The sequence below is a fragment of the Corythoichthys intestinalis genome, chromosome 6 (assembly GCF_030265065.1).
Source record: "Corythoichthys intestinalis isolate RoL2023-P3 chromosome 6, ASM3026506v1, whole genome shotgun sequence".
Taxonomy (NCBI): domain Eukaryota; kingdom Metazoa; phylum Chordata; class Actinopteri; order Syngnathiformes; family Syngnathidae; genus Corythoichthys; species Corythoichthys intestinalis.
Window position 1 is genome coordinate 2,893,835 of NC_080400.1, and position 25,536 is coordinate 2,919,370.

The 25,536-nt window shown below is 41.5% G+C and overlaps 3 protein-coding genes across 9 annotated transcripts in view; 1 reads left to right on the forward strand and 2 right to left on the reverse strand.

The window, feature by feature from the left end:
- The window catches only part of LOC130917260 (beta-1,3-glucosyltransferase-like), a 133,759-nt gene extending 119,892 nt beyond the window's left edge, over positions 1 to 13,867 (reverse strand). Inside the window, exon 1 of one of the 3 annotated variants that reach the window (XM_057838483.1) lies at positions 13,771 to 13,867. The gene's annotated coding sequence lies outside the window, so the exon portion shown is untranslated. Of the gene's footprint in view, positions 1 to 8,168; positions 8,324 to 9,172; positions 9,217 to 13,770 lie in introns of those variants that run through there. The other 2 variants (XM_057838484.1, XM_057838485.1) reach the window with 2 other exon arrangements.
- Positions 1 to 16,049, forward strand: LOC130917261 (high mobility group protein B1-like). 2 transcript variants are annotated; one of them, XM_057838486.1, is made up of 5 exons: positions 1 to 430; positions 9,851 to 10,005; positions 10,079 to 10,224; positions 13,806 to 13,980; positions 15,530 to 16,049. In XM_057838486.1, exons 1-5 carry the CDS (start codon positions 16 to 18, stop codon positions 15,668 to 15,670), a joined length of 1,032 nt encoding a protein of 343 aa, XP_057694469.1. In that variant the 5' UTR covers positions 1 to 15; the 3' UTR covers positions 15,671 to 16,049. The 2 variants fall into 2 exon arrangements, with proteins under 2 accessions (XP_057694469.1, XP_057694471.1); XM_057838488.1 differs by lacking the exon at positions 1 to 430 and adding an exon at positions 7,793 to 8,038 and having other exon boundaries at positions 9,848 to 10,005.
- LOC130917259 (interleukin-1 receptor accessory protein-like) overlaps positions 15,385 to 25,536 on the reverse strand; it is a 22,629-nt gene continuing 12,477 nt past the window's right edge. Inside the window, exons 8-11 of one of the 4 annotated variants that reach the window (XM_057838482.1) lie at positions 24,293 to 24,441; positions 24,082 to 24,225; positions 19,431 to 19,574; positions 15,385 to 19,358 (exon numbers count right to left, since the gene is read on the reverse strand). In XM_057838482.1, coding sequence (XP_057694465.1) covers positions 18,985 to 19,358; positions 19,431 to 19,574; positions 24,082 to 24,225; positions 24,293 to 24,441 — 811 coding nt within the window. In that variant the 3' untranslated portion in view covers positions 15,385 to 18,984. The remainder of the gene's footprint in view (positions 19,359 to 19,430; positions 19,575 to 24,081; positions 24,226 to 24,292; positions 24,442 to 25,536) is intronic. The other 3 variants (XM_057838481.1, XM_057838480.1, XM_057838479.1) reach the window with 3 other exon arrangements.

A 25,536-nucleotide genomic window follows, 5' to 3' on the forward strand; every position in this document is an offset into this window, starting at 1 on the left:
AGTGCAGAGAGCATTATGAAAACCAAGGAACACACCAGGCAGGTCCGAGATACTGTTGTGGAGAAATTTAAAGCCGGATTTGGATACAAAAAGACTTCCCAAGCTTTAAACATCTCAAGGAGCACTGTGCAAGCCATCATATTGAAATGGAAGGAGCATCAGACCACTGCAAATCTACCAAGACCCGGCCGTCCTTCCAAACTTTCTTCTCAAACAAGGAGAAAACTGATCAGAGATGCAGCCAAGAGGCCCATGATCACTCTGGATGAACTGCAGAGATCTACAGCTGAGGTGGGAGAGTCTGTCCATAGGACAACAATCAGCCGTACACTGCACAAATCTGGCCTTTATGGAAGAGTGGCAAGAAGAAAGCCATTTCTCAAAGATATCCATAAAAAGTCTCGTTTAAAGTTTGCTACAAGCCACCTGGGAGACACACCAAACATGTGGAAGAAGGTGTTCTGGTCAGATGAAACCAAAATGGAACTTTTTGGCCACAATGCAAAACGATATGTTTGGCGTAAAAGCAACACAGCTCATCACCCTGAACACACCATCCCCACTGTCAAACATGGTGGTGGCAGCATCATGGTTTGGGCCTGCTTTTCTTCAGCAGGGACAGGGAAGATGGTTAAAATTGACGGGAAGATGGATGCAGCCAAATACAGGAACATTCTGGAAGAAAACCTGTTGGTATCTGCACAAGACCTGAGACTGGGACGGAGATTTATCTTCCAACAGGACAATGATCCAAAACATAAAGCCAAATCTACAATGGAATGGTTCAAAAATAAACGTATCCAGGTGTTAGAATGGCCAAGTCAAAGTCCAGACCTGAATCCAATCGAGAATCTGTGGAAAGAGTTGAAGACTGCTGTTCACAATCACTCTCCATCCAACCTCACTGAGCTCGAGCTGTTTTGCAAGGAAGAATGGACAAGAATGTCAGTCTCTCGATATGCAAAACTGATAGAAACATACCCCAAGCGACTTGCAGCTGTAATTGGAGAAAAAGGTGGCGCTACAAAGTATTAACGCAAGGGGGCTGAATAATATTGCACGCCCCACTTTTCAGTTTTTTATTTGTTAAAAAAGTTGAAATTATCCAATAAATTTTGTTCCACTTCACGATTGTGTCCCACTTGTTGTTGATTCTTGACAAAAAATTAAAATTTTATATCTTTATGTTTGAAGCCTGAAATGTGACGAAAGGTTGCAAGGTTCAAGGGGGCCGAATACTTTTGCAAGGCACTGTATTTCTTCACTCGTTAAATACATATTTTTAATTTTATATAGTAAATAACCACATTTATGAAATCTTGAGAGCAGCACATTGGAAGGCTAAATGACTTCATCCTACACTCTGTTGACCTTCCTCCGGTTGAGTCATTCTCATCAAACCGTATCGGAAGATTATCCTTCTACCTCCCACGCGTTTTTATCCAGCGCCATTTTGTTTCGGTCCAAATGGGCCAGTCGTGTCGCCATCAGCGGTAATGAAAGAAACGGCGTCCGTCAGTGTTTTGGAGGCGATTCATTTTCACGCCGGCTTCTCTCGAGTGGGCTCGGATCGATGGGCGTCAGAGGCACTTCACCTTGACAGGAAAGTGGAAGGCGGCAGAATAAAAGGAAAGCTAGAATGACCTCGTATTGATCTTATTTTGTTTTTTACGAGGCGCTCGGTTCTCTAAATAAATTGAATTGAGTTGAAACATTTGACACAGTTAGACGTCAATAGCTGAAAGTTGATTTGGTCCTTGATATCAAAAGTACTGCATCAGAAAATTACACGCATTTTCACTCAAAATTTTGATGTCTGCTTTATGACTACTTTTTGAAGGAAATAACAGAACAAAAGACAGAGATTTATATAAAAATGCTAAATTTTGAAATATAATAATATTATTTACATATACTGATATATAACATATATAATCAAAATAAAAAAATCGAAAATTATCAAAATTTCTATTTTTATTACATATACATCTATATACACACACACACAGAGCGAGACAGTGAAAATTAGAATTAAAAAAAAAAAAAGTCTTCGAAATTTTTCATTTTTAGCTGTAAAAAAATCAATTTTTTGAAATGACTAATAAGGGTGAAATTTCAAAAATAATCATGTATAAAATAATTTCGTTTTTATTTTTATTTTTTTTATTTTAAATTTTAATAACTGATTTTTTATTTCTAAAATAAATATAAATGAATCATTTAAAAAGGGGGAATTGATATATTCCTATTTTTTTTAATTTAATTTTTATATTTAAAAAATATCTTTTTTTTTAGTCTTTTTTTATTTTTTTTTTTATTCAGGATTTCCGATGTATTTTTTTCTTATTTAATATATTTATTTATTTATTGAAACTCAACTTCATGCCCGAATTTGCATTTAACATAAGGCACTGTAGGAATACATAAATACATAAAAATAGTATTCATATAAAATTACTAAATATGGAAAATTATATAGATATGTTTAGTGCAAATTCAGGAATTAAGTTGATATTAAACAAATTAAAATAAATAAAAAATAATTATTATATGATTAAAAATATAAGATTTTTTTTAAAAATATAGAAATAAAAAGTAAATTAAAAGTAGGAATTTATCAAATTCCATTTTATCAATCATTTTAGGGCTGCAGCTATCGAATATTTTAGTAGTCGATTAATCGATGGACTAGTTAGTTCGAATAATCGAGTAATCGGATAAGGAACATGAAATATTAAAATACCTGAGCTGAGCCTCAAACGGTATATATTTTAAAAAATGAGGATCTATGTAAAACGAAAGAACAATTGGCTAACTTACATAGAAAAAGTCTGCTAGCTTAAATGCTACAAAATGCTAAAGTTTTTTTTACATTGCTCTAAACAAAGGGTTCAGACACATATTCCCACAAAAATCGGCAAAATATACCTATGAACTAAATTATGAATGCATTAAAAATCATTAGCTCAAACAAAAACTTACGTTGGTCTTAACAGGGGGCAGTTGGATTCAGCCATGTGAAGAGAAGCAGACCAGAGGGCAGCGTATCCACCCTAATCAATAAAACTAAATGCAAACACTTTCAAAATAAACCATTACAACGCCACTTTAATTAAACGAATACTCGAGGCAAAAAAATTTTATTCGAATATTTTTTTCTAATCGAATACTCGAGTTAATCCATTAATCGTTGCAGCACTAATTCATTTATATTTATTTTAGAAATTTAAAAAAAAACATTTTTTTAATTAAATTAAAAACTATTATTTCTCATTTTGATAAAAAAAAAAAAAAAAACAATATAGCACTGGAAGAATACATAAGTACGTAAAAATAGAATTCATATAAAAAATACTAAATATGGAAAATTTGAATTGAAAACAAAAAACAGATGAAATTGAAAAAATCTCAAATTAAAAAAAAAAAAAATCACAAAATTTTTTTTATAAATATGACAAATAATATTTTTATTTAAAAAATAGATTTAAAAAAAACAAATACTTAATATGGAAAATTACAATTGAAAAAAATATTGCTGAAAATGAAAGAATCTCAAAGTAAAAAAATATATATTTATATATTTTCAAAACAATTTATATTTTTCATTTAAAAAAATTACAATTTTTTTAAAGTTCTTGAATATAAATGATCAATTTAAATAAGTATTAATTGATAAATTCTTGCATTTTATGTAATTTTTACATTTTGGAAAATGTTTGAAATTTTTAATCCTAATTTATTTTACTTTTAATATTCAAAATTTTTGTTTCCCTTTTTAAAAATATTTCTTATGAAGAATTTTCACATTTTTGTTATACTTTTCCATATAAAATACATACTAGTTTGACAAGTAATGTTTTTTTGCATTATAATGCCAAAGACGTTGATCGACGTCCAATAATGTGACGTCCAATCACCCTGCTGTGACTTGAAATGAGTTCATCAAAGCGTAAATGTTAACTAGTTTTAAACCATCCACAATCAATAAAAAAAAAAAACCTCCTCAAATTAATTCATAAAATCAATTTATCACCCGGGCCTAACGCCGAGTAAACAAATCAATCACGATTGCGGCGAGGATTCTCCGCGTTACGTTTTATTGGCTCGTCGTCTGGCGGTCGGAGCTTGTAAAAACACACGTAAAACAACATCCGCGTCAATGTGATTGCTCGCTAATTTTACGGCATCGTCACGGCGTTTTATGTCGTGTACCCGGTTATTAAGGTGACACGACGCTTGCCGCGAATTGCATCGTTAGCCGTCCTTCTTCTCGGGTGCTGTGCCAAACTTCTCACATACTGCTTGGAAAGTAAAGAGGAAAAACAAAACAACGGGAGGGGAGAAAAAAGGGCATTTTTATTTATTGCAACAACAACAACAAAATCATCTGCGTTCATGAGGGTTCGATAATCGTTACACTTTTGTTCTTTGTTTTGGATGTAAATAGGTATTAAATGCCCCCTGATCAACAGGAAGTAACCCGATATCTAAAGTAAGTAACCCTGAAATGCATCAAAATCAACAGGAAGTGACCCCCGGAATGCCCCAATGTCAACAAGGAGTGACCCTGAAATGTCCTTAAATCAACAGGAAGTGAGCATGAAATACCTCAAAATCAACAGGAAGTGACCAAATATCCACAGGAAGTAACCCTTGAATGTCCCAAAGTCAACAGGAAGTGATTCAATAACAAGAAGTGACCCAGGAATACCACAAAGACAACAGGCAGTGACCCAATCTGAATATGAAGCGACCCAGAAATGCCCCAAAATCAACAGGAAGTGGCCCAACATGAACAGGAAGCCACCCTGAAATGCCACATAATCAACATGAAGTGACCCAGAAAAGTCCCAAAATCAACAGGAAGTGAGCCAATATCTACAGGAAGTGACCCTAGCATGCCCCAAAGTAAACAGGAAGTGACCCTGAAATGCCCCAAAATCAACAGGAAGTGAGCCAATATCTACAGGAAGTAACCCTTGAATGTCCCAAAGTCAACAGGAAGTGATTCAATAACAAGAAGCGACCCAGAAATGCCCCAAAATCAACAGGAAGTGACCCAATATGAAGAGGAAGCGACCCTGAAATGCCCCAAAATCAACAGGAAGCAAAACAATCACAGTGACACTGAAATGCCCCAATCATCAGGAAGTGACTCAATAACTACAGGAAGTGACCCTGGAATGCGTACAAAAGTGACCCTTAAAAACTCCTCAAAATCAACAGGAAGTTGACCAATATCAACAGGAAATGAGCCTGAAATGCACCAAAGTCACCAGGAAGTGACCCTGAAATGCTTCGACATCAACAGCAAGTTACCCAATATCTACAGGAAGTAACCCTTGAATGTCCCAAAGTTAACAGGAAATGATTCAATAACAAGAAGCGACTCAGAAATGCCCATAAAATCAACAGGAAGTGACCCAATATGAATAGGAGGCGACCCTGAAATGCCCCAAAATCAACAGGAAGTGACCCAATATGAATAGGAGGCGACCCTGAAATGCCCCAAAATCAACAGGAAAAGTGACACTGAAATGTCCCAAAATCAACAGGAAATGAAGCAATCTCTACAGGAAGCGACCCTGTAATGCCCCAAAATCAACAGGAAGTGGCCCAATATCTATAGGAAGTGACCCTAGAATGCCCCAAAATCAACAGGAAGTTACCCAATGTCGGCAGGAAGTGACCCTTGAATGTCCCTAACTTAACAGGAAGTGACCCAGAAATGTCCCATAATCAACAGGAAGCGAAACAATCGCTACAGGAAGTGACACTGAAATGCCTCAAAATCATCAAGAAGTGACCCATTATCTACAGGATGTGGCCCTGGAATGCGTACAAATCAACAGGAAGTGACCCTCAAAATTTCCTCGAAATCAACAGGAAGTTACCCAATATCAACAGGAAATGAGCCTGAAATGCCCCAAAATCAACAGGAAGTTACCCAATATCGACAGGAAGTGACCCCCAAATGCACCAAAATCGACAGGAAGGGATCTTGGAATGCTCCAAAATCAACAGGAAGTGACCTTCAAAAATGCCCCAAACTCAATAGGAAGTTACCCAATATCTACAGGAAGTGACGTTGAAATGCCCCAAAATCAATAGGAAGTGACCCTTAATGTGTTAAATTCAACAGGAAGTGACCCTGAAATACCCCAAATTCAACAGGAAGTGACCTGAAATTCTCAAAAATCAACAGGAAGTGACCCAATATCGACAGAAATGACCCTGAAATGCACCAAAATCAACACGAAGTGTCCCAAAATCAACAGGAAGTTACCCAATATCTACAGGAAATGGTCCTAAAACGCCTCAAAATCAACAGGAAGTGACCCAATATCTACCGGAAGTGACCCTGGAATGCCTCAAAACCAACATGAAGTGACCCTGAAATGCCCCAAAATCAATAGGAAGTGACCCTGAAATGCCCCAAATTCAACAGGAAGTGCCCTGAAATTCTCCAAAATCAACATGAAGTGTTCCTGAATGCCCCAAAATCAACAGGAAGTGACCCAATATCTACAGGAAGTAATCCTAAAATCCTCCCATCAAAAAAGGTGACCCAATATCTACAGGAAGTAACCCTGAATTCCCCCCATAACAACAGGAAGTGAGCCAATATGAACAGAAAGTGACCCAATCTGAACAGGAAGTGACCCTTAAATACCCCCAAATCAACAGGAAGTAACTCGATATAGACAGGAAGTGATCCCGGATTGCACCAAAATCACTAGGAAGTGACCTCGAAATGCCTCCAAATCAACAGGAAGTGACCTAATATCTACAGGAAATTACCCTGAATGCACCAAAATCAACAGGAAGTTACCCAATATCTACAGGAAATGGTTCTAAAATGCCTCAAAATCAACAGGAAGTGACCCAATATCTACTGGAAGTGACCCTGGAATGCCTCAAAATCAACATGAAGTGACCCTGAAATGCCACAAAATCAATAAGAAGTGACCCTGAAATGCCCCAAATTCAACAGGAAGTGACCCTAAAATGCCCCAAATTCAACAGGAAGTGACCTGAAATTCTCCAAAATCAACATGAAGTGTTCCTGAATGCCCCAAAATCAACAGAAAGTGACCCAATATCTACAGGAAGTAATCCTAAAATCCTCCCATAACAAAATGTGACCCAATATCTACAGGAAGTAACCCTGAATTGCCCCCATAACAACAGGAAGTGAGCCAATATGAACAGAAAGTGACCCTTAAATGCCCCCAAATCAACAGGAAGTAACTCGATATCGACAGGAAGTGATCCCGGATCGCACCAAAATCACTACGAAGTGACCTCGAAATGCCTCCAAATCAACAGGAAGTGACCTAATATCGACAGGAAATTACCCTGAATGCACCAAAATCAACAGGAAGCGATGTAATATCGATAGGAAGTGACCCCGGAATGCCGACAAATCAACAGGAAGTGACCCTGAAATGCTCTAAAATCAACAGGAAGTGACCCAATATCTACAGGAAGTGACCCTGAAATGCTTCAAAATAAACAGGAAGTGACCCAATATCTACAGGAAGTGACCATGTAATGACGGTGTTGGTGGGTCAAACGGTTTTGTCTGGGAAGAAACACCATTTATTTGTTCTTTTTAAAAGGAATATCTTTTATGCTAGCTTTTGAATTATGCAAAGCTACCGTTAAAAAGTGCCTCATCTTACCCCACTCTGAACGTCTTCTTTAATTATTATATTTATTTATGAAATAAAAGCCCCTCATCTTGAGTCCAAATTTCTTCTCCTCTACTCACATCTGCATTGTGTCATTGAATTAGCCATTCAAGTTTAGCGCCACCGTGTCCCGCTCCAGTCAACCAACCAACCGTCCCGCCGGTGCAAGTGGCCGCTTGCCCAATTAGACACTCGCGGGGGGCTCGGCGGCAGCCAATGTCCGCCGGCTGCAGGGCTCCCGACAATCAGGATAAACACGCGAGCATCCTCATCATCATCACTGCGCACTCACGTCGTGCTTTTTGTCCCATTGTCTGAGACGACTCATCACACGTCGAGTGCCGGTAAGTCGGTTTTTCGCTTGTCGCCAACTTGTTGGATGTCTTCGCTTCAAGTGGAGCGCCGTTCGGTTGTCGGTGCAAGTGTGCGTCTACGCGATGCAATGCGATGCGTGGGGGTAAAAGGTGAACTTACTTGAATGACAGCGACGGGGAACGATGCTAGCATATTCCCACTCTAGCTTTGCGAGTAGCTTTGGCTTGTCTTTTTATCCCCCGCGATTTTGTATTCAAGTGGAGGCCATGTACTCCACGCAGCGCGGGGTGACGGATGACTCCTCCCAATGTCAACACACACACGTCGTGGGTCAGCATCGGTCCGCAATTGTGACAAGGGAGGGCTAACCTCCGAGCTTGCTAAGTTAGCCTAGCAAGAACTGCTAAACCCCGTAGAATTTAAAACGCGGCACGTTTATGAAGAGAACCCTATCGCCATGACTTTATCTCTGCTTGTACACGTTTTGCGAGTGCGGAACCGGTGTGTGACAAGTGAGGAAGGCCGGAGGCCTACTGTTAGCCGTCGGCCAACGCTCAGCCATTTTAATGGTTAGCTCGGCGTGCTAACAAGCCCGAGGGACGCCTCCTTGTCAAGAAAGCTACAGTACTTCTAGGCAGGGCACGCCTTACTTTGTTATGATTGGCTGCTGCATACGCGCCGCTGTTATATGATTGGTTGCCTCTTCCCGGTCACGTCTTTTCTTTTGAAGAGCCAATCATTGCAGCGGGGCGTGTCCCGCCTAGAACTTCAGTAGGATTCAACGCTTCCGAGGACACAAAGCGAACACTAATGCTAAAGGGCGGAGCTAATGCTAATATACTGTACTGTCAAAGCCGGCCGGCAACTTGCTGTTACCGTCCCAGCACTCACTATATGAATAAAATATAAAACTGCACTCTCCCGTGTAATTTGTATATTGAGACTTGTGAGAACAACCTCCTCCGGGGACCACTTAGGTGTTGCTGCCCTGCTCGGCCATTTTAAATCACCGCGGTTAGCTCGGCTAACAAGCTCGTGTTAATGTAGTCGTTGACAACTTTAGCCTGACAGTAATAACAGCGTGTTTCCTAGAGAGCGAACGGTTATGATTTAATAATGCAGCTTAGAGGGTTTGAACGTAGAAAAGCTCATTAGTCATTCACCCAGACACGTCTTTTCCTTTCTTCTCCCTTCGGCTTCATTAAACAATAGACAAAGACAGCCCCCGGTCAGACGTGGGGCTCATTTGCATATTGCCGGTGTCTAGTAGTCATTCTAACCTTGTTGGAGGTACCAAAACCAGCAAATTTAATATACACACTCGCTAAAAACTTTGTAATTGGATTTTCCCACCCTCTCTCTGTCTTAAAATCTGTTTATTTATATCATTAGTGCACAAAGTGACTGTGTTCCAGAGGCGTTGCTAGGGTATCTTGAAGCTGAGAGCAAGAAATCCCTGGGGCCCCCACTGCACCCTCCCCAAAAAATTCACACTTAAAAATGCACAAACTATAAGTAAACCATGTATAAGGATTAGGGTCACCAGAATATGTCTCAAAAGTGACCCCAAATCAACAGGAAGCGACCTAAAAAATGCCCCAAAACCAATAGGGAGTTACCCCAAATCAACAGAAAGTAACCTGAAAATGCCCCAAAATTTAAAGGCATGACTCAAAGTGAACAAGAAGTATCTGGAAATCCTCTAAAATCAACGGAAAGTGACCTGTACGTACAGTCAAATTAAAAGGGACACAAAAATGCATTGAAACCAACAATAAATGCCATATCAAATTGAAGTAACCATTTTTTTTACCTCATTTTTCTTCTTGTGTGCTTAGCATAATACAAAATGGGGAAGGATCCAAAGAAGCCCCGAGGTAAAATGTCCTCGTACGCGTACTTTGTCCAAACGTGCCGAGAGGAGCACAAGAAGAAGCATCCCGACGCCAGCGTCAACTTTGCGGAATTCTCCAAGAAATGCTCAGAGCGATGGAAGGTAAGGCTTTAACGACTTCCTTTGACGTCCAACCTAAATGTTGGAGAACAAATATCGTGTACTTTTGATGTAGACGATGTCCCCTAAGGAGAAGGGCAAATTCGAAGACATGGCCAAGCAGGACAAGGTGCGCTACGAAGCGGAGATGAAGAACTACATCCCCCCAAAAGGGCAGAAAATGAAGCGCTTCAAGGACCCCAATGCCCCCAAGAGACCACCGTGAGGACACTTTTCCGATATTTTGTTCTTGGGTAATCACACCAAGCGTCAGACGCAACCTTGTTTGGCCATTAGAGCCAAAACCAGCTTGGCTGGTAGCTTGCTAACATAGCAGCTGTGCATATTCAAAGCTAGCCAAGTTGTTCTTTAGTAATCGCACCAATCATCAGACACAACCTTCTTTGGCTATGGGATCCAGAACCCACTAGGCCCAGCAGAGTGCTAACATAGCAGCTTAGCATATCTGTATTTCCGAACTCTGTCAAAGCACTCATGACTAGCCTTAACTTGTTCTTTGGTAATTGCAAACATCAGATGCAACCATATTTGGTTGTAAGAACCAACTTGGCTAGCAGGGTGCTAACATTGTGTTTTCCGAAATTTCCAGGTTCACGATGAATCAATAACACGCACACTTTTGCGCAATAGACAATGTTTATTGATTACAAAATGCAGAATAAATGAGATTTATTGATTACAATCCCACAAGAGCAAGCAACAAGCATAAAAAACATTCATAACAAGGGTAACGATGACGCTAGATTTGAGTTTGTCAATCCCAGAATCCCCGCGCTACTTTACAGCACAACCAGGTGTCCCCTAGCAATGAAAATCGCTTACCGTGACAAATGAGCGGGAGCCAACGCTCCGGTAAGGTGGCGAAGGAACAAAGCCAGGCGATCCGTACGTGACCCGCTGGCGGACTTCACTGGTTTCCCGGAAATGCCCGGTTTTTGTAGGAACGCGCCACACGGGGGCGGAGATGGCCAACCTCCGCTCCCAGGCGGCGCGGCCCCGTCCAATGACAAAGCTACTTTTGGGTCAACCCCTCGAAAAAGGGGCTTTTCTTTGCGTGGTTCCCAGGTTGCGCCGTCCGGTAGCAGATGTTGTGTTCCCACGGTAAATATTATGAGTGCAAAACAAGTTATCTCGTGAGATTCCCTCCTAACTATGGAACCCAGGCGTGTAAGAAACAATCAAAACAAGTTATCTCGTGAGATTCCCTCCTAACTATGAAACTCAAGGTAAAAAACAATAGAAGTTGTTACAATCTAGGTCACATTGCAGTTTCGCATAACTCAATTTTTTTTTTTTTTCAAATATGTCAAAGCACTCATGGATAGCCTTAAATAGTTCTTTACTAATCACATCAAGCATCATATGCAACCTTCTATGGCTATAAGATCCAGAACCAATTTGGCTAGCAACATGCTAACATAGCAGTTTAGCATAGGCCTATCTGTATTTTTTAAGAAGATGTCAAAGCACTCATGGCTAGCCTAACTTGTTCATCGGTATTCGCACCAAGCATCAGACGCAACCTTCTTAGGCCATAAGAACCAGGACCAACTTGGCTAGCAGGGTGCTAACAAAGCAGCTTGGCATATGTGCATTTCCGAACTCTGTCAATGAACTGATGACTAGCCTTAACTTGTTCTTTGGTAATTGCAAGCATCAGACGCAACCCTCTTTGGTCGTAAGATCCAGAACCAGCTTGGCTAGCAGCGTGCTAAAATAGCAGCTTTGCATATTCATGGCTAGCCGTAACCTGTTCTTCGGTAATCACACCAGGCATCGGACACAACCTTCTCTGCCCGCTAGATCCAGAACCAACTTGGATAGCAGCTTGCTAACTTAGAACAGAGTGCATAAATAGCACCTTAGCATATCTGTATTTCCAAACTCTAACTTGTTCTTTGGTAATTGCAAGCATCAGACTTAACCCTCTTTGATTGTAAGATCCAGAACCAACTTGGCTAGCAGCATGCTAACATAGCAACTTCACATATCTGTATTTTTCATATCTGTCAAAGCACACATTTCTAGCCTTAACTTGTTCTTGGGTAATTGCACCAAGCGTTAGAAGCAAACTTCTTTGGCCTTGATTCAGAACCAACTTGGCTAGCAGCTTCGCATATCTGTATTTTTTTTTTTTTTTTAAATGTCAAGGCAATCTTAGCTAGACTTAAGTTGTTCTTTATTAATTGCACACAGTCGTCTTTGGCCATAAGATCCAGAACCAACTTGGATAGCAGCGTGCTAACATAGAAGCTTTACATATCTTTCAAAGCACTCACGCATAGCTGCAACTTGTAGCCATAAGATCAAGAAACAACTTGGCTAGCAACATGCTAACATAGCAGTTTAGCATAGGCCTATCTGTATTTTTTAAGAAGATGTCAAAGCACTCATGGCTAGCCTAACTTGTTCATCGGTATTCGCACCAAGCATCAGACGCAACCTTCTTAGGCCATAAGAACCAGGACCAACTTGGCTAGCAGGGTGCTAACAAAGCAGCTTGGCATATGTGCATTTCCGAACTCTGTCAATGAACTGATGACTAGCCTTAACTTGTTCTTTGGTAATTGCAAGCATCAGACGCAACCCTCTTTGGTCGTAAGATCCAGAACCAGCTTGGCTAGCAGCGTGTTAAAATAGCAGCTTTGCATATTCATGGCTAGCCGTAACCTGTTCTTCGGTAATCACACCAGGCATCGGACACAACCTTCTCTGCCCGCTAGATCCAGAACCAACTTGGATAGCAGCTTGCTAACTTAGAACAGAGTGCATAAATAGCACCTTAGCATATCTGTATTTCCAAACTCTAACTTGTTCTTTGGTAATCGCAAGCATCAGACTTAACCCTCTTTGATTGTAAGATCCAGAACCAACTTGGCTAGCAGCATGCTAACATAGCAGCTTCACATATCTGTATTTTTCATATCTGTCAAAGCACACATTTCTAGCCTTAACTTGTTCTTGGGTAATTGCACCAAGCGTTAGAAGCAAACTTCTTTGGCCTTGATTCAGAACCAACTTGGCTAGCAGCTTCGCATATCTGTATTTTTTTTTTTTTTTTTTAAATGTCAAGGCAATCTTGGCTAGACTTAAGTTGTTCTTTATTAATCGCACACAGTCATCTTTGGCCATAAGATCCAGAACCAACTTGGATAGCAGCGTGCTAACATAGAAGCTTTACATATCTTTCAAAGCACTCACGCATAGCTGCAACTTGTAGCCATAAGATCAAGAAACAACTTGGCTAGCAACATGCTAACATAGCAGTTTAGCATAGACCTATCTGTATTTTTGGAACTCAAGGAACTCATGGCTAGCCTTAACTTGTTCTTCATTAGCATCAGACTGAGGCGTCGTTAGCCATGAAATGGTGCGTCACAAACAAGCTTTGTCATAGCAAATTGTGGCTAATGTATATCCATCTATCTTCTAAAGCTTTCTCGAAGATCACCGCTAGCCCTAGCATAGCAGCTTGATAATAGCGCAATGTGGATGTCTGTTTTGGAAATCGATCACCCCATTTTAGCTAACCAACTCAACCAGCAGTGTGCTAGAATAGCAGCGTTGTTACAAACGTAGCAATGCTATCTAAGCTACAAAGCTAGCGCTCACAGCTACGTTGGGAACCTGGAACAGTCCAAACACAGCTAAAATGGATTACACCACCATGACGTGAAACGAAATTTGAAGCACAACACTAGTTAGCGCATTACTAGTTAGCTACATTGTTCTAAAGTAGTGTCTTACCGCCAGAAAAATCGAGTAATTTGGGCGCGTTGCAGGTCGGCCTTCTTCCTGTTCTGCGCCGACTTCCGCCCCAAGGTGAAGGGCGAGAACCCGGGACTGTCCATCGGCGACACGGCTAAGAAGCTAGGAGAGATGTGGAACGGCTCGTCCACGGAGGACAAGCAGCCCTACGAGAAGAAGGCCGCCAAGCTCAAGGAGAAGTACGACAAGGTAACTAATGATAATTTAAAAACTCATGTGAAAAATGCAAGTATCATGCGAAAACGTGATAAATGTCATTTTTACATAAGTGTCATATTGTAAAAATGTCATAATTATCATATTGAAACATGACATTCTAATCATGTAAAAATGTGAAAACATGTAAAAATGCGGTAGTTATCAGGTAAAACTGATAATTGTCATGTAAAAACGTGATAGATACCAAATTTTTACATAATTATGTTGTAAAGAACGTCATAATTATCATATAAAAAAATGACAAAATGATTATCATCTAAAAACATGAAGACATGTTACATTTTTACACAATAATCATCATGTAAAAACAATGATCATGTAAAAATGTGAAAACGTAAAGATATGGTAATTATCAGGGAAAACCATGATAATTGTCATGTAAAAACGTGAAGACTATCATGTGAAAATGTGATTATGATCAAGCGGAAATGTGTTGATTATCACGTGAAAATTTAAACCTTAAAACTTAAAACATATGTTAAAATGTGATTATCATGCAAAAATGTCAATCATATAAAAACAGGATATGATTATTATCATGTGAAAACCTGGCAAAATGTGGTATTTTTACATGATAATTATGTTGTCAAAAACATCATAATTATAATATAAAAACAGGACATGGTAATAAGCATGACATAATAAAACCTTGAAAACATAAAAAATTTTGTAATCAGGTAAAACCGTGATAATTGTCATGAGAAACCGTGATGATCATGCGAAAATGTAAGTTATTAAAAACTACCAAAACCAGTTATCATGCATAAATGTGAAACATTTTTACTTGATTATAATGTCACGTTTTTATAATTATACATTTTACAACATGATAATTATCATGTAAAAATGTGGAAAATGTAAAAATGTGGTAATTATCAGGTAAAACCATGATAATTGTCAAGTAAAAATGATTATCATGCAAAAATGTGAGTTTTACAGAATTATCATGTAAAAGGTAATAATTTTCATATAAACACATGCACTGATAATTATCATGTAAAAATGTGCCAATTATCATGTAAAAACATACAAAGTATGTAAAAAAAAAAAAATTCATGTAAAACCTTGATAATTATCATGTTAAAACGTGAGCTTTTACATTTTACGTAATTATCATGTAAAAATGTAATTATGTAAAAGCGTGAAAACTCATTTAAAAATCTGGTAATTATCAGGTAAAATTGTGATTATCCAGCGAAAATGTGTTTTACATAATTATAATTTAAAAGGTCATAATAATAATCATGCGAAAATGTGCTAGTTTTCCATATTTATGACCTTTTACATGATAATTGTCATATAAAAACGTGATATGATAATTATCATGTAAAAATGTGATACTTTTCACGTTTTTACATGATAATTGTCATCATCAGTTAAAAATCGAATATACGCTCCAAAAGTATTTGGAGCATTTTTAGACCAAACCATTCATCGACTCTCAAAATACTCATTGATTCCTTTGATCGTCGATGAATCCGGGGTGTGCAGACTTTTAACATGGGCTGATCCGCGGCAGGACATCGTGGCCTACCGCACCAAGGGCAAAGTGGATTCCGGCTCGGCGGCGGCGGCGGCGGCTGCTGACGAAGACGAAGAGGACGACGAAGAGGAGGAAGAAGGCGAGGAGGATGAAGACGAAGAGGAGGACGACGAGTAAGGAGGAAGGAAAGAAGGAAGAAAGTCCGTGCCATATAACCGAGCGCGACGTACGCCAGTCGACGTCCGGGTGGAACGTGTATATTTCATGTTTTTAAGATGTACTGTACAGTGTTAAGAAAAACAAAAAAACACATATCTTCCCTTTTGGGGACTTTTCTCGTGATTGTTTTTTTTTTGTTTGTTTGTTGTCGTTGTCCCTTCTGGCCCGGGAAATGAGATTTCCCCTTTTTTGGATTGTGAGCTGTTGCTTTTATTTTGAAAAGTCTTCCACGTGCCATCCTTTCGTGTCGTTTGTATGAGTTTCTTGGAATATCAACAAAGTGCAGCTGTCGACATTCGAGAATGTCCTAACGTAAAATAAATGTTTTTCTGTTGTTGTTTTTTAAGAAGTCATTCTTTTGCTCGTGGACGTCTTGTATGTTTTGCCTGCCAGCTGGCCAGTTGGTTCATTTTACAAATTGGACAACAGGAAGTGACCTGTTTATCAACCGGAAGTGACCCAGAAATGCCCCAGATTAACAGGAAGTGACCCACAAAACACCCCCAAATCAGCAGGAAGTGACCTGATATAAAAAGGAAGGGGCCCTGAAATGCCCCATATCAACTTGAAGTGACCTAGCATGAACAGTAGGTGTCCCTGAAGTGCGCCAAAACAACAGGAAGTGACCTGATATGAACAGGAAGTGGCCCTGAAATGCCCCATATCAACATGAAGTGACCTAGCATCAACCGGAAGTGGCCCTGAAATGCTCCAAAATCAACATGAAGTGACCTAGCATCAACAGGAATTGACCCTAATCTGCCCCAAATCAATAGGAAGTGACCTGATGTCAACAGGTAGCGATCCCGAAGTACCCCAAAACAACAGGAAGTGACCCGTTATAAGCAGGAATTGATCTGATTTAAACAGGAAATGGCCCTGAAATGCCCCATATCAGCATGAAGTGGCTTAGCATCAACAGTAAGTGACCTGTTTATCAACCAAAAGTGAGCCAGAAATGCCCCAGATTAACAGGAAGTGACCCCCACACCACCACCAAACATCAACGGGAAGTGACCCGATGTCAAGTGGCCCTGTAATGCCACATGTCAACAGGAAGTGACCTGGAAATTGCCCAAATCAATAGTAAGGGACCTGCACATGACGAAGAAATGCCCCCCAAATCAACAAGGAAGTGACCCCAAAATGCCCCTAAATCAACAGGAAGTGGCTCTGAAATGCCCCAAATCAACAGGAACTGACCCAATATAAACAGGAAGTGACCCTGATATGCCCCATATCAACCTGAGGTGACCTAGCATCAACAGAAAGTGACCTTGAAGTGCCCCAAAACAACCTGAAGTGACCTAGCATCAACAGGAAGTGATCCTGAAGTGCCCCAAATCAACAGGAAGTGACCCGAAATAAACAGGAAGTTGCCCCAAAATGCCCCCAAATCAATAGGAAGTGACACAATATCAACAGGAAGTGACCCTGAAATGCCCCATATCAGTATAAAGAGAACTAGCATCAACAGGAACTGACCCTAAAATGCCCCAAAACAACAGGAAGTGACCTGATATCAACAGGAAGTGACCCGATGTCAACAGGTAGTCGCCCTGAAATGCATCATATGAACAGGAAGTGACCAAATACCAACAAGAAGTGACCAGCCATCAACAGGACGTTACCCTAAATTGCCCCAAATCAACAGGAAGTGACTGGATATAAACCGGAAGTGGCCCTGAAATGCCCCATATCAACATGAAGTGACCTAGCATCAACAGGAAGTGATCCTGAAGTGCCCCAAATAAACAGGAAGTGACCTGATATCAACCGGAAGTGACCCTGAAATTCCCCATATCAACATGAAGAGAAATACCATCAACAGGAACAGACCCTAATGTGCCCCAAAACAACAGGAAGTGACCTGATATAAACAGGAAGTGGCCCTGAAACGCACCACATGAACAGGAAGTGACCTAGCATCAACAGGAAGTGACCCTAAAGTGCCCCAAATACACAGGAAGTGACCTGATATGAACAGGAAGTTGCCCTGAAATGCCCCATATCAACTTGAAGTGACCTAGCATCAACAGGAAGTGATCATGAAGTGCCCCAAATCAACAGGAAGTGACCAATATAAACAGGAAGTGCTCCCAAAATGCCCCCAAATCAACAGGAAGTGACGATATAAACAGGAAGTGGCCCCAAAATGCCCCCAAATCAACAGGAAGTGACATCAACAGGAAGTGACCCTGAAATGCCCCATATCAACATGAAGAGAAATAGCATCAACAGGAACTGACCCTAAAGTGCCCCCAAACAACAGGAAGTGACCTGATATAAACAGGAAGTGGCCCTGAAATGCACCATATGAACAGGAAGAGACCAAATATCAACCTGAAGTGACCTAGCATCAGCAGGAAGTGACCCTAAAGTGCCCCAAATCAACAGGAAGTGACCTGACATAAACAGGAAGTGGCCCTGAAATGCCCCATATCAATCTGAAGTTTACTAGCATCAACAGGAAGTGATCCTGAAGTGCCCCAAATCAACAGGAAGTGACCCGATATAAACAGGAAGTGGTCCCAAAATGCCCCCAAATCAACAGGAAGTCACCTGATATAAACATGAAGTGGCTCTGAAATGCCCCCAAATCAACAGGAAGTGACCCTGAAATGCCCCATATCAACATGAAGAGAAATAGCATCAACAGGAAGTGACCTGATATAAACAGGAAGTGGCCCTGAAATGCACCATATGAACAGGAAGAGACCAAATATCAACCTTAAGTGACCTAGCATCAACAGGAAGTGACCCTAAAGTGCCCCAAATACACAGGAAGTGACCTGACATAAACAGGAAGTGGCCCTGAAATGCCCCATATCAACCTGAAGTTTAGTAGCATCAACAGGAAGTGATCCTGAAGTGCCCCAAATCAACAGGAAGTCACCTGATATAAACATGAAGTGGCTCTGAAATGCCCCCAAATCTACAGGAAGTGACCTAGCATCAACAGGAACTGACTATAAAGTGCCTCAAAACAGGAAGTGACCTAATATAAACATGACGTGACCTCTCATCAACAGTAAGTGACCATGAAATGCGTATTTAAAAATTGAATCTTGAAATGACACACATTTTATTTGTCAGACCCTTTTTTTTTTTTTAAAGAATAACATTTAAAAAACTATAAATTTCAAAGATAAAGGTGTAAAAAAAATGTCACGACCAGTCCATTGTCTGTCCATTTTCCTGACGTGTCCCTGGCGACCAATCCAGGTTGTACTGCTCGCTCTCCCTCCGGAAGTCAGTCGATGGAACTAGACTCAAACGTCCAAAGGAGACCGTTCCCGATTGTTCGTCCCCTTTAGCTCCGCCTCCCGGTTGTCCGGCGACTTCCTGACGGGCAGCGCCACCCTCATCTCCTTCCAGAAGCGCGACGTGAGCTCCCGCGAGCGCTCTCCCCGCCAGCGCAGCACGTCCAGCGCCACGCGGGCCCTCCTCAGCTCGCGCACCCACTCTCGCCGTCGCACGTGCTCGTACTGGACCAGAATGAGGCGCATGTGCCCGCCCGCCAAACCGTCCACGCCCGCCTTGAGTTCCAGCAGCGCCTGGGAGCCCTGGCGAGCGTAACCGGGACCCAGCACCACCACCAGGCGGCGACTGCGAGCCACGAAACGCAGAGTCTCGTCCGTGATGGCTGGCGAGACGATTCGAAAAATCGGTTAACGATCGGCCACGAATGCTCGCGTTTGACGTCGCCGGGACTCACTCCCGCCCGGCAGGCTGTCTCGGTCGAAAATGCAGACGGTGTAGCCCAGCTGCTTCTCCAAGACCGTGCGGAAGGTCTGAAGGACAAACTTCTCCTCCTCGCTGTTCCTGGCGTACGAAATGTACACGTCGAACTCCTTGTCATCTACAAACAGACATATACGGTCATTAAAAAGGAAAACAAAATACACAGCTAAATAAATAATTATGCTCCCAAAATCGACAGGAAGTGACCTTGAAATGCCTCCAAATGAACAGGAAGTGACGCTGAAATGCCCGCAAAACAACAGGAAGTGACCCCAAAATGCCCCCAAATCAATTCGGAGTTACCTGATCTCAACAGGAAGTGACCCGATATCAACAGGAATTGACTGTGAAATACCCCATTTAACAGGAAGTGACCCCAAAATGCCCCCAAATCAATTGGGAGTGACCTGATATCAACAGGAAGTTACAATGAAATGCCTCAACAGTAAGTGACCCAATGTTAACGAATTGACCCTGAAATGCCCCATTTGACAGGAAGTGACCCCGAAATGTACCAAACTCACCAGGAAGTGACCCGATATCAACAGAAAGTGATGTTGAAATGCCCCAATCAACAGGAAGTGACCCAATATAAAAAGGAATTGACCTTGAAAGACCCCATTCAACAGGAAGTGACCCAAAATCCCCCAGTCAACACAAACGTGATATCAACAGGAAGTTACCCAAAATCAACAGGAATTGACCCTGAAATGCCATATTTAACAGGAAATGACCTCAAAATGCCCCAAAATCAACAGCAAGTGACCCAATATCAAGAGGAAGTGACCCTGAAATGCCCCATTTAACAGGACAAAATGCCCCCAAATAAACACAAAGTGATGCAATACCCAAATTTAATAAGTGACCCAATATCAACAGGAAGTGACCCCAAAAATGCCCCCAAATCAACAGGAAAAGACCTGATAGGAACAGGAATTGACCGCAAAATATCTCCATTTAACAGGAAGTGACCCAATATGAGCACAAAGTGAACCCAAAATGCCACCAAATCAATAAGAAGTGACCTGATGTCAACAGGAAGTTACCTTGAAATGCCCGCAAATCAACAGAAAGTGACCCCAAAATGCCCCCCAATATGAACAGGAAGTGACGCTAAAATACCACCATTTAATAGGAAATGACCCAAGATCAATGGGAAGTGAATCAAAAATGCCCCCAAATCAACAGGAAGTGACCAGGAAATGCTCCAAAACCAATAGGAAGTGACAGGAAGTGACCCGATATCAACAGGAACTGAACCCAAAATGCCCCCAAATCAACAGGAAGTGACTCGATATTAACAGAAATTGACCTTGAAATACCCCCATTTAACAGGAAGTGATCCTATATCAACAGGAAGTGACCTTAAATTGCTTGCAAATTAACAGGAAGTGAACCCAAAATGCCCCCAAATCAATAGGAAGTGACCCAATATTAACAGAAATTGACCGTAAAATACCCCAATTTAAGAGGAAGTGATCCTATACCAACAGGAAGTGACCTTAAATTGCCAGCAAATCACCAGGAAGTGACCCAAAAATGCCACCATATCAACAGGAAGGGACCTGGTACCAAAAGGAATTGACCACAAAAAGCCCCAAAATCTATAGGATGTGACAGGAAGTGACCCAATATCAACAGGAAGTGAACCCAAAATGCCCCCAAATCAACAGGAAGTGACCCGATATCAAAAGGATTTGACCCTGAAATACCCCCATTTAACAGGAAGTGACCCAATATCAACAGGAAGTGAACCCAAAATGTCCCCAAATGAACAAGAAGTGATCCTATACCAACAGGAAGTGACCATGAAATACCCCAATTTAACAGAAAGTGAACCCAAGATGCCCCCAAATAACCAGGAAGTGGCCCAATATTAATATAATGTGGACCCAAAACGCCCCCAAATCAACAGGAAGTGACCCTGAAATGCGTCCAAATGTAGAAGAAGTGATCCTATATCAATAGGAAGTGACTTTGAAATACCTGCAAATCAACAGTAGGTGACCCCAAAATGACCCCAAATCAACAGGAAGTGATCCCGAAATGCCACAAAATGAACAGGAAGTGACCTGATATATATAGGAAATGACCCCAGAATGTACCCAAATTAAAAGGGAGCGACCTTCAAGTGCCCCAAATCAACAAGAAGTGACCTGATATCAACAGGAAGTAACCTTGTATCAAAAGGAAGTGATTAAAAAATTGCCCCCTTAATCAACAGGAAGTGACCCTGAAGTGCCACCAATTAACAGGAAGTCACCAAATATCAACAGGAAGTAACCTGGTATCAACAGGGAGTGACCAAAAAATTCCCCCAAATCAACAGGAAGTAACCAGATTTCAACAGCAATTGACCCTGAAGTGACCCGAAAATGCCCCCATATAATTAGGAAGTGATCTGATATCAACAGGATGTGACCACGAAAAACACCCAGATCCACAGGAAGTGTCATGATATAAAACGGAAGAAACACATAATTGACCCCATAATAATAGGGAATAACATGAGGTCAACAGGGAGTGACCCCAAAATGTCCCCAAATCAACAGAAAGTGACCTTGAAATGCTCCAATATCAACAGGAAGTGACCCCGAAATGCCACAAAATGAAGAGGAAGTGACTTGATATAGATTGGAAATGACCCTGAAATGAACCCAAATCAACAGGAAGTAACCTTGAAATGCCCACAAGTCAACACGAAGTAACAAGATATCAATAGGAAGTGACCCTGAAATGTCCCCAGTCAACAGCAAGTGACCCAATTTCAACAGGAAGTAACCCCAAAATGCCCCCAAATCAACAGGAAGTGGCACCAAAATGCACCCAAATCAACTGGAAGTGACCCAATATCAATAGGCAGTGACCTCGAAATGCCACAAAATCAACAGGAAGTGATCTAATATGAACAGGAAGTAACCATAAATTGCCCCCAAATCAACGGGAAGTGACCCTGAAATGCCCCCAATCAATAGGAAGTGACGCAATATCAATAGGAAGTGACAATGAAATGCCCTCAAATCAACAGGAAGTGACCCAATATCAATAGGAAGTGACCCCGAAATGCCACAAAATGAACAGGAAGGGAACCGATATAAACAGGAAGTGACCACGAAATGTCACAAACTCAACAGGAAGTGACTTCATATAGTTAGGAAATAACCCTGAAATGTACCCAAATCAACGGGAAGTGACCTGTTATCAACAGGAAGTAACCTGGTATCAACAGGATGTGACCATAAATTGCCCCTAAATCACCTGGAAGTAACCAGATATCAACAGGAAGTTACCCAGAAATGCCAGGAAATGAACAGGAAGTAACCAGATATGAACAGGAAGTGACCGTGAAATGCCACAAAATCAACAGGAAGTAACCTGATATAGATAAGAAATGACCAAGAAATGCACCCGAATCAACAGGAAGTGACCTGATATAAGCAGGAAGTGACCATAAATTGCCCCCAAATCAACGGGAAGTGACCCTGAAATGCACGCAAATCAACAGGAAGTGGCCTGATATCAACAGGAAGTGACTAAATTTTGCCCACAAATCAATAGGAAGTAACCAGATATCAATGGGAAGCGACCCTGAAATTCCCCCCAAATCAACAGGAAGTGGCCCTGAAAGGCACCCAAATCAACAGGAAGTGACCCGGCAAGATAGGAAATGACCCAGAAATGCACCCAAATCAACAGGAAGTGACCTGATATCAACATTAAGTAACCTAGTATCAACAGAAGGTGACCAAAAATTGCCCCCAAATAAACGGGAGGTAACCAGATATCAATAGGAAGTGACCCTGAAACGCCCCCAATCAACAGGAAGTGACGCAATATAATAGGAAGTGACCATGAAATGCCACAAAATGAACAGGAAGTGAACCGATATAAACAGGAAGTGACCACGAAATGTCACAAAATCAATAGGAAGTGACCTGATATAGATAAGAAATGACTCAGAAATGCACCCAAATCAACAGGAAGTGACCATAAATTGCCCCCAAATCAATGGGAAGTGACCCTGAAATGCCTCTAACAAAAAAGGAAGTGACGCAACATCAATAGATGACCATGAAATACCCCCAAATCAACAGGAAGTGACCCAATATCAACACGAAGTGACCCCAAAATGCCACAAAATCAATAGGAAGTGACTTGATATAGATAGGAAATGACACTGAAATGCACCCAAATCAACAGGAAGTGACCTGATAACAACAGGAAGTAACCTTGTATCAACAGGAAGTAACCAGCTATCAACAGGAAGTCACCCTGAAATGCCCCCAATCAACAAGAAGTGACCTAATATCAACAGGAAGTGACCTTGAAATGCCACAAAATCAACAGGAAGTGACCTGATATAGATAGGAAATTACCCTGAAATGCACCGAAATCAACAGGAAGTGGCCTGGTATCAACAGGAAGTGACTAAACATTGCCCACAAATCAATAGGAAGTAACCAGATATCAACAGGAAGCGACCCTGAAATTCTCCCCAAATCACCAGGAAGTGATCTGGTATCAACAGGATGTGACCAAAAATTGCTCCCAAATCAACAGGAAGTGACCTGTTTATAACAGGAAGTGACCGTCACGGTACTCCCGTGGAAAGAGAGCAGGCTCACCTGTGTAGCGCTCGTCGCTAGCGAAGCGGGATCTGTAGAGCAGAAGCAATTCCAGCCAGAAGAGGCGGGAGATCCCCAGCAGGACCAGCGACAAGACCAGGGCGACGCCCAGACCGCAAGCTAACTCCACCGTCGGCGCTCGCACTGAAACCACCGGCGGAAAACCTCCTTTAGCTTCTCGTCTTCGAAAAGGCGAGCGGTCGCAACTCACCTTCTTCCTCAAGGCGAGCTCTCCGCGTTTGGAAGCCTCGCCCGTTCCTCACCGAGCAATTGAAGGCCTTGGGCAGGTCCTCGGCGGCAAAGTCCCGGATCAGCAGGACGCTCTCCTCGACGCGATCGCCGAGCTTGGAGCTCACCCGACTGGACGCAAACCGTTGATACTTCGTGTTGGTATGGGGCATTTCAGGGCCACTTCCTGTTTATATCAGGTCACTTCATGTTGATATTTGGTCACTTCCTGTTGATTTGGGGGCAATTTAAGGTCCCTTCCTATTGATATCGGTCATTTCAGGGCCACTTCCTGTTGATATCATGTCACTTCCTAATGATTTAGGGAACTTGAGGGTCACTTCCTGTTGATGCTAGGTCACTTCATGTTGATATTGGGGGCATTTCATAGTCACTTCCTGTTGATATTTGGTCACTTCCTGTTGATTTGGGCCATTTCAAGGTCACTTCCTGTTGATATGGCGTATTTTATGGCCACTTCCTGTTCATATGGGGTATTTGAGGGCCACTTCCTGTTGACATCAGGTCACTTCCTGTTGCTATAAGGTCACTTTTTGTTGATTTGTGGGCATTTTGTGACCAGTTTCTGTTGATATTTTGTTTCACTTCCTGTTGATCTGGGGTTCTTTCTTGGTCACTTCCTGTTGATATTTGGTCACTTCCTGTTGATTTGGGGGAATTTTAAGGTCACTTCCTGTTGATATGGGCCATTCCAGGGCCACTTCCTGTCAACATCAGGTCACTTCCTGTTGATATCAGGTTACTTCCTGTTGATTTAGGGAACTTGGGGGTCACTTTCTTTTGATATGGGGCATTTCAGGGCCACTTTCTGTTGTCATCAGGTCACTTCCTGTTTATATCAGGTTACTTCCTGTTGATTTAGGGAACTTGTGGGTCACTTCCTATTGAAGCTAGGTCACTTCATTTTGATATTGGGTCACTCCCTGTTGATTTGGGGGCATTTCATGGCCACTTCCTGGTCATATGGGGCATTTCAGGGCCACTTCCTGTTGATATCAGGTCAGTTCCTGTTGATTTAGGGAACTTGTGGGTCACTTCCTGTTGATGCTATGTCACTTCCTGTTGTCGTCAGGTCTCTTCCTGTTGATATCAAGTCACTTCTTGTTGATTTAGGGAACTTGAGGGTCACATCCTGTTGAAGCTAGGTCACTTTATGTTGATATTGGGTCACTTCCTGTTAATTTGGGGACAGTTTATGACCACTTC

Coding starts and splice junctions, on each gene's coding strand:
- LOC130917261 (XM_057838486.1), top strand. CDS start 16: ATGAAAACCAAGGAACACACCAGGCAGGTCCGAGATACTGTTGTGGAG. Junction 10,006..10,078: donor AATGCTCAGAGCGATGGAAG/GTAAGGCTTTAA, acceptor CTTTTGATGTAG/ACGATGTCCCCTAAGGAGAA. Junction 10,225..13,805: donor AATGCCCCCAAGAGACCACC/GTGAGGACACTT, acceptor GGCGCGTTGCAG/GTCGGCCTTCTTCCTGTTCT.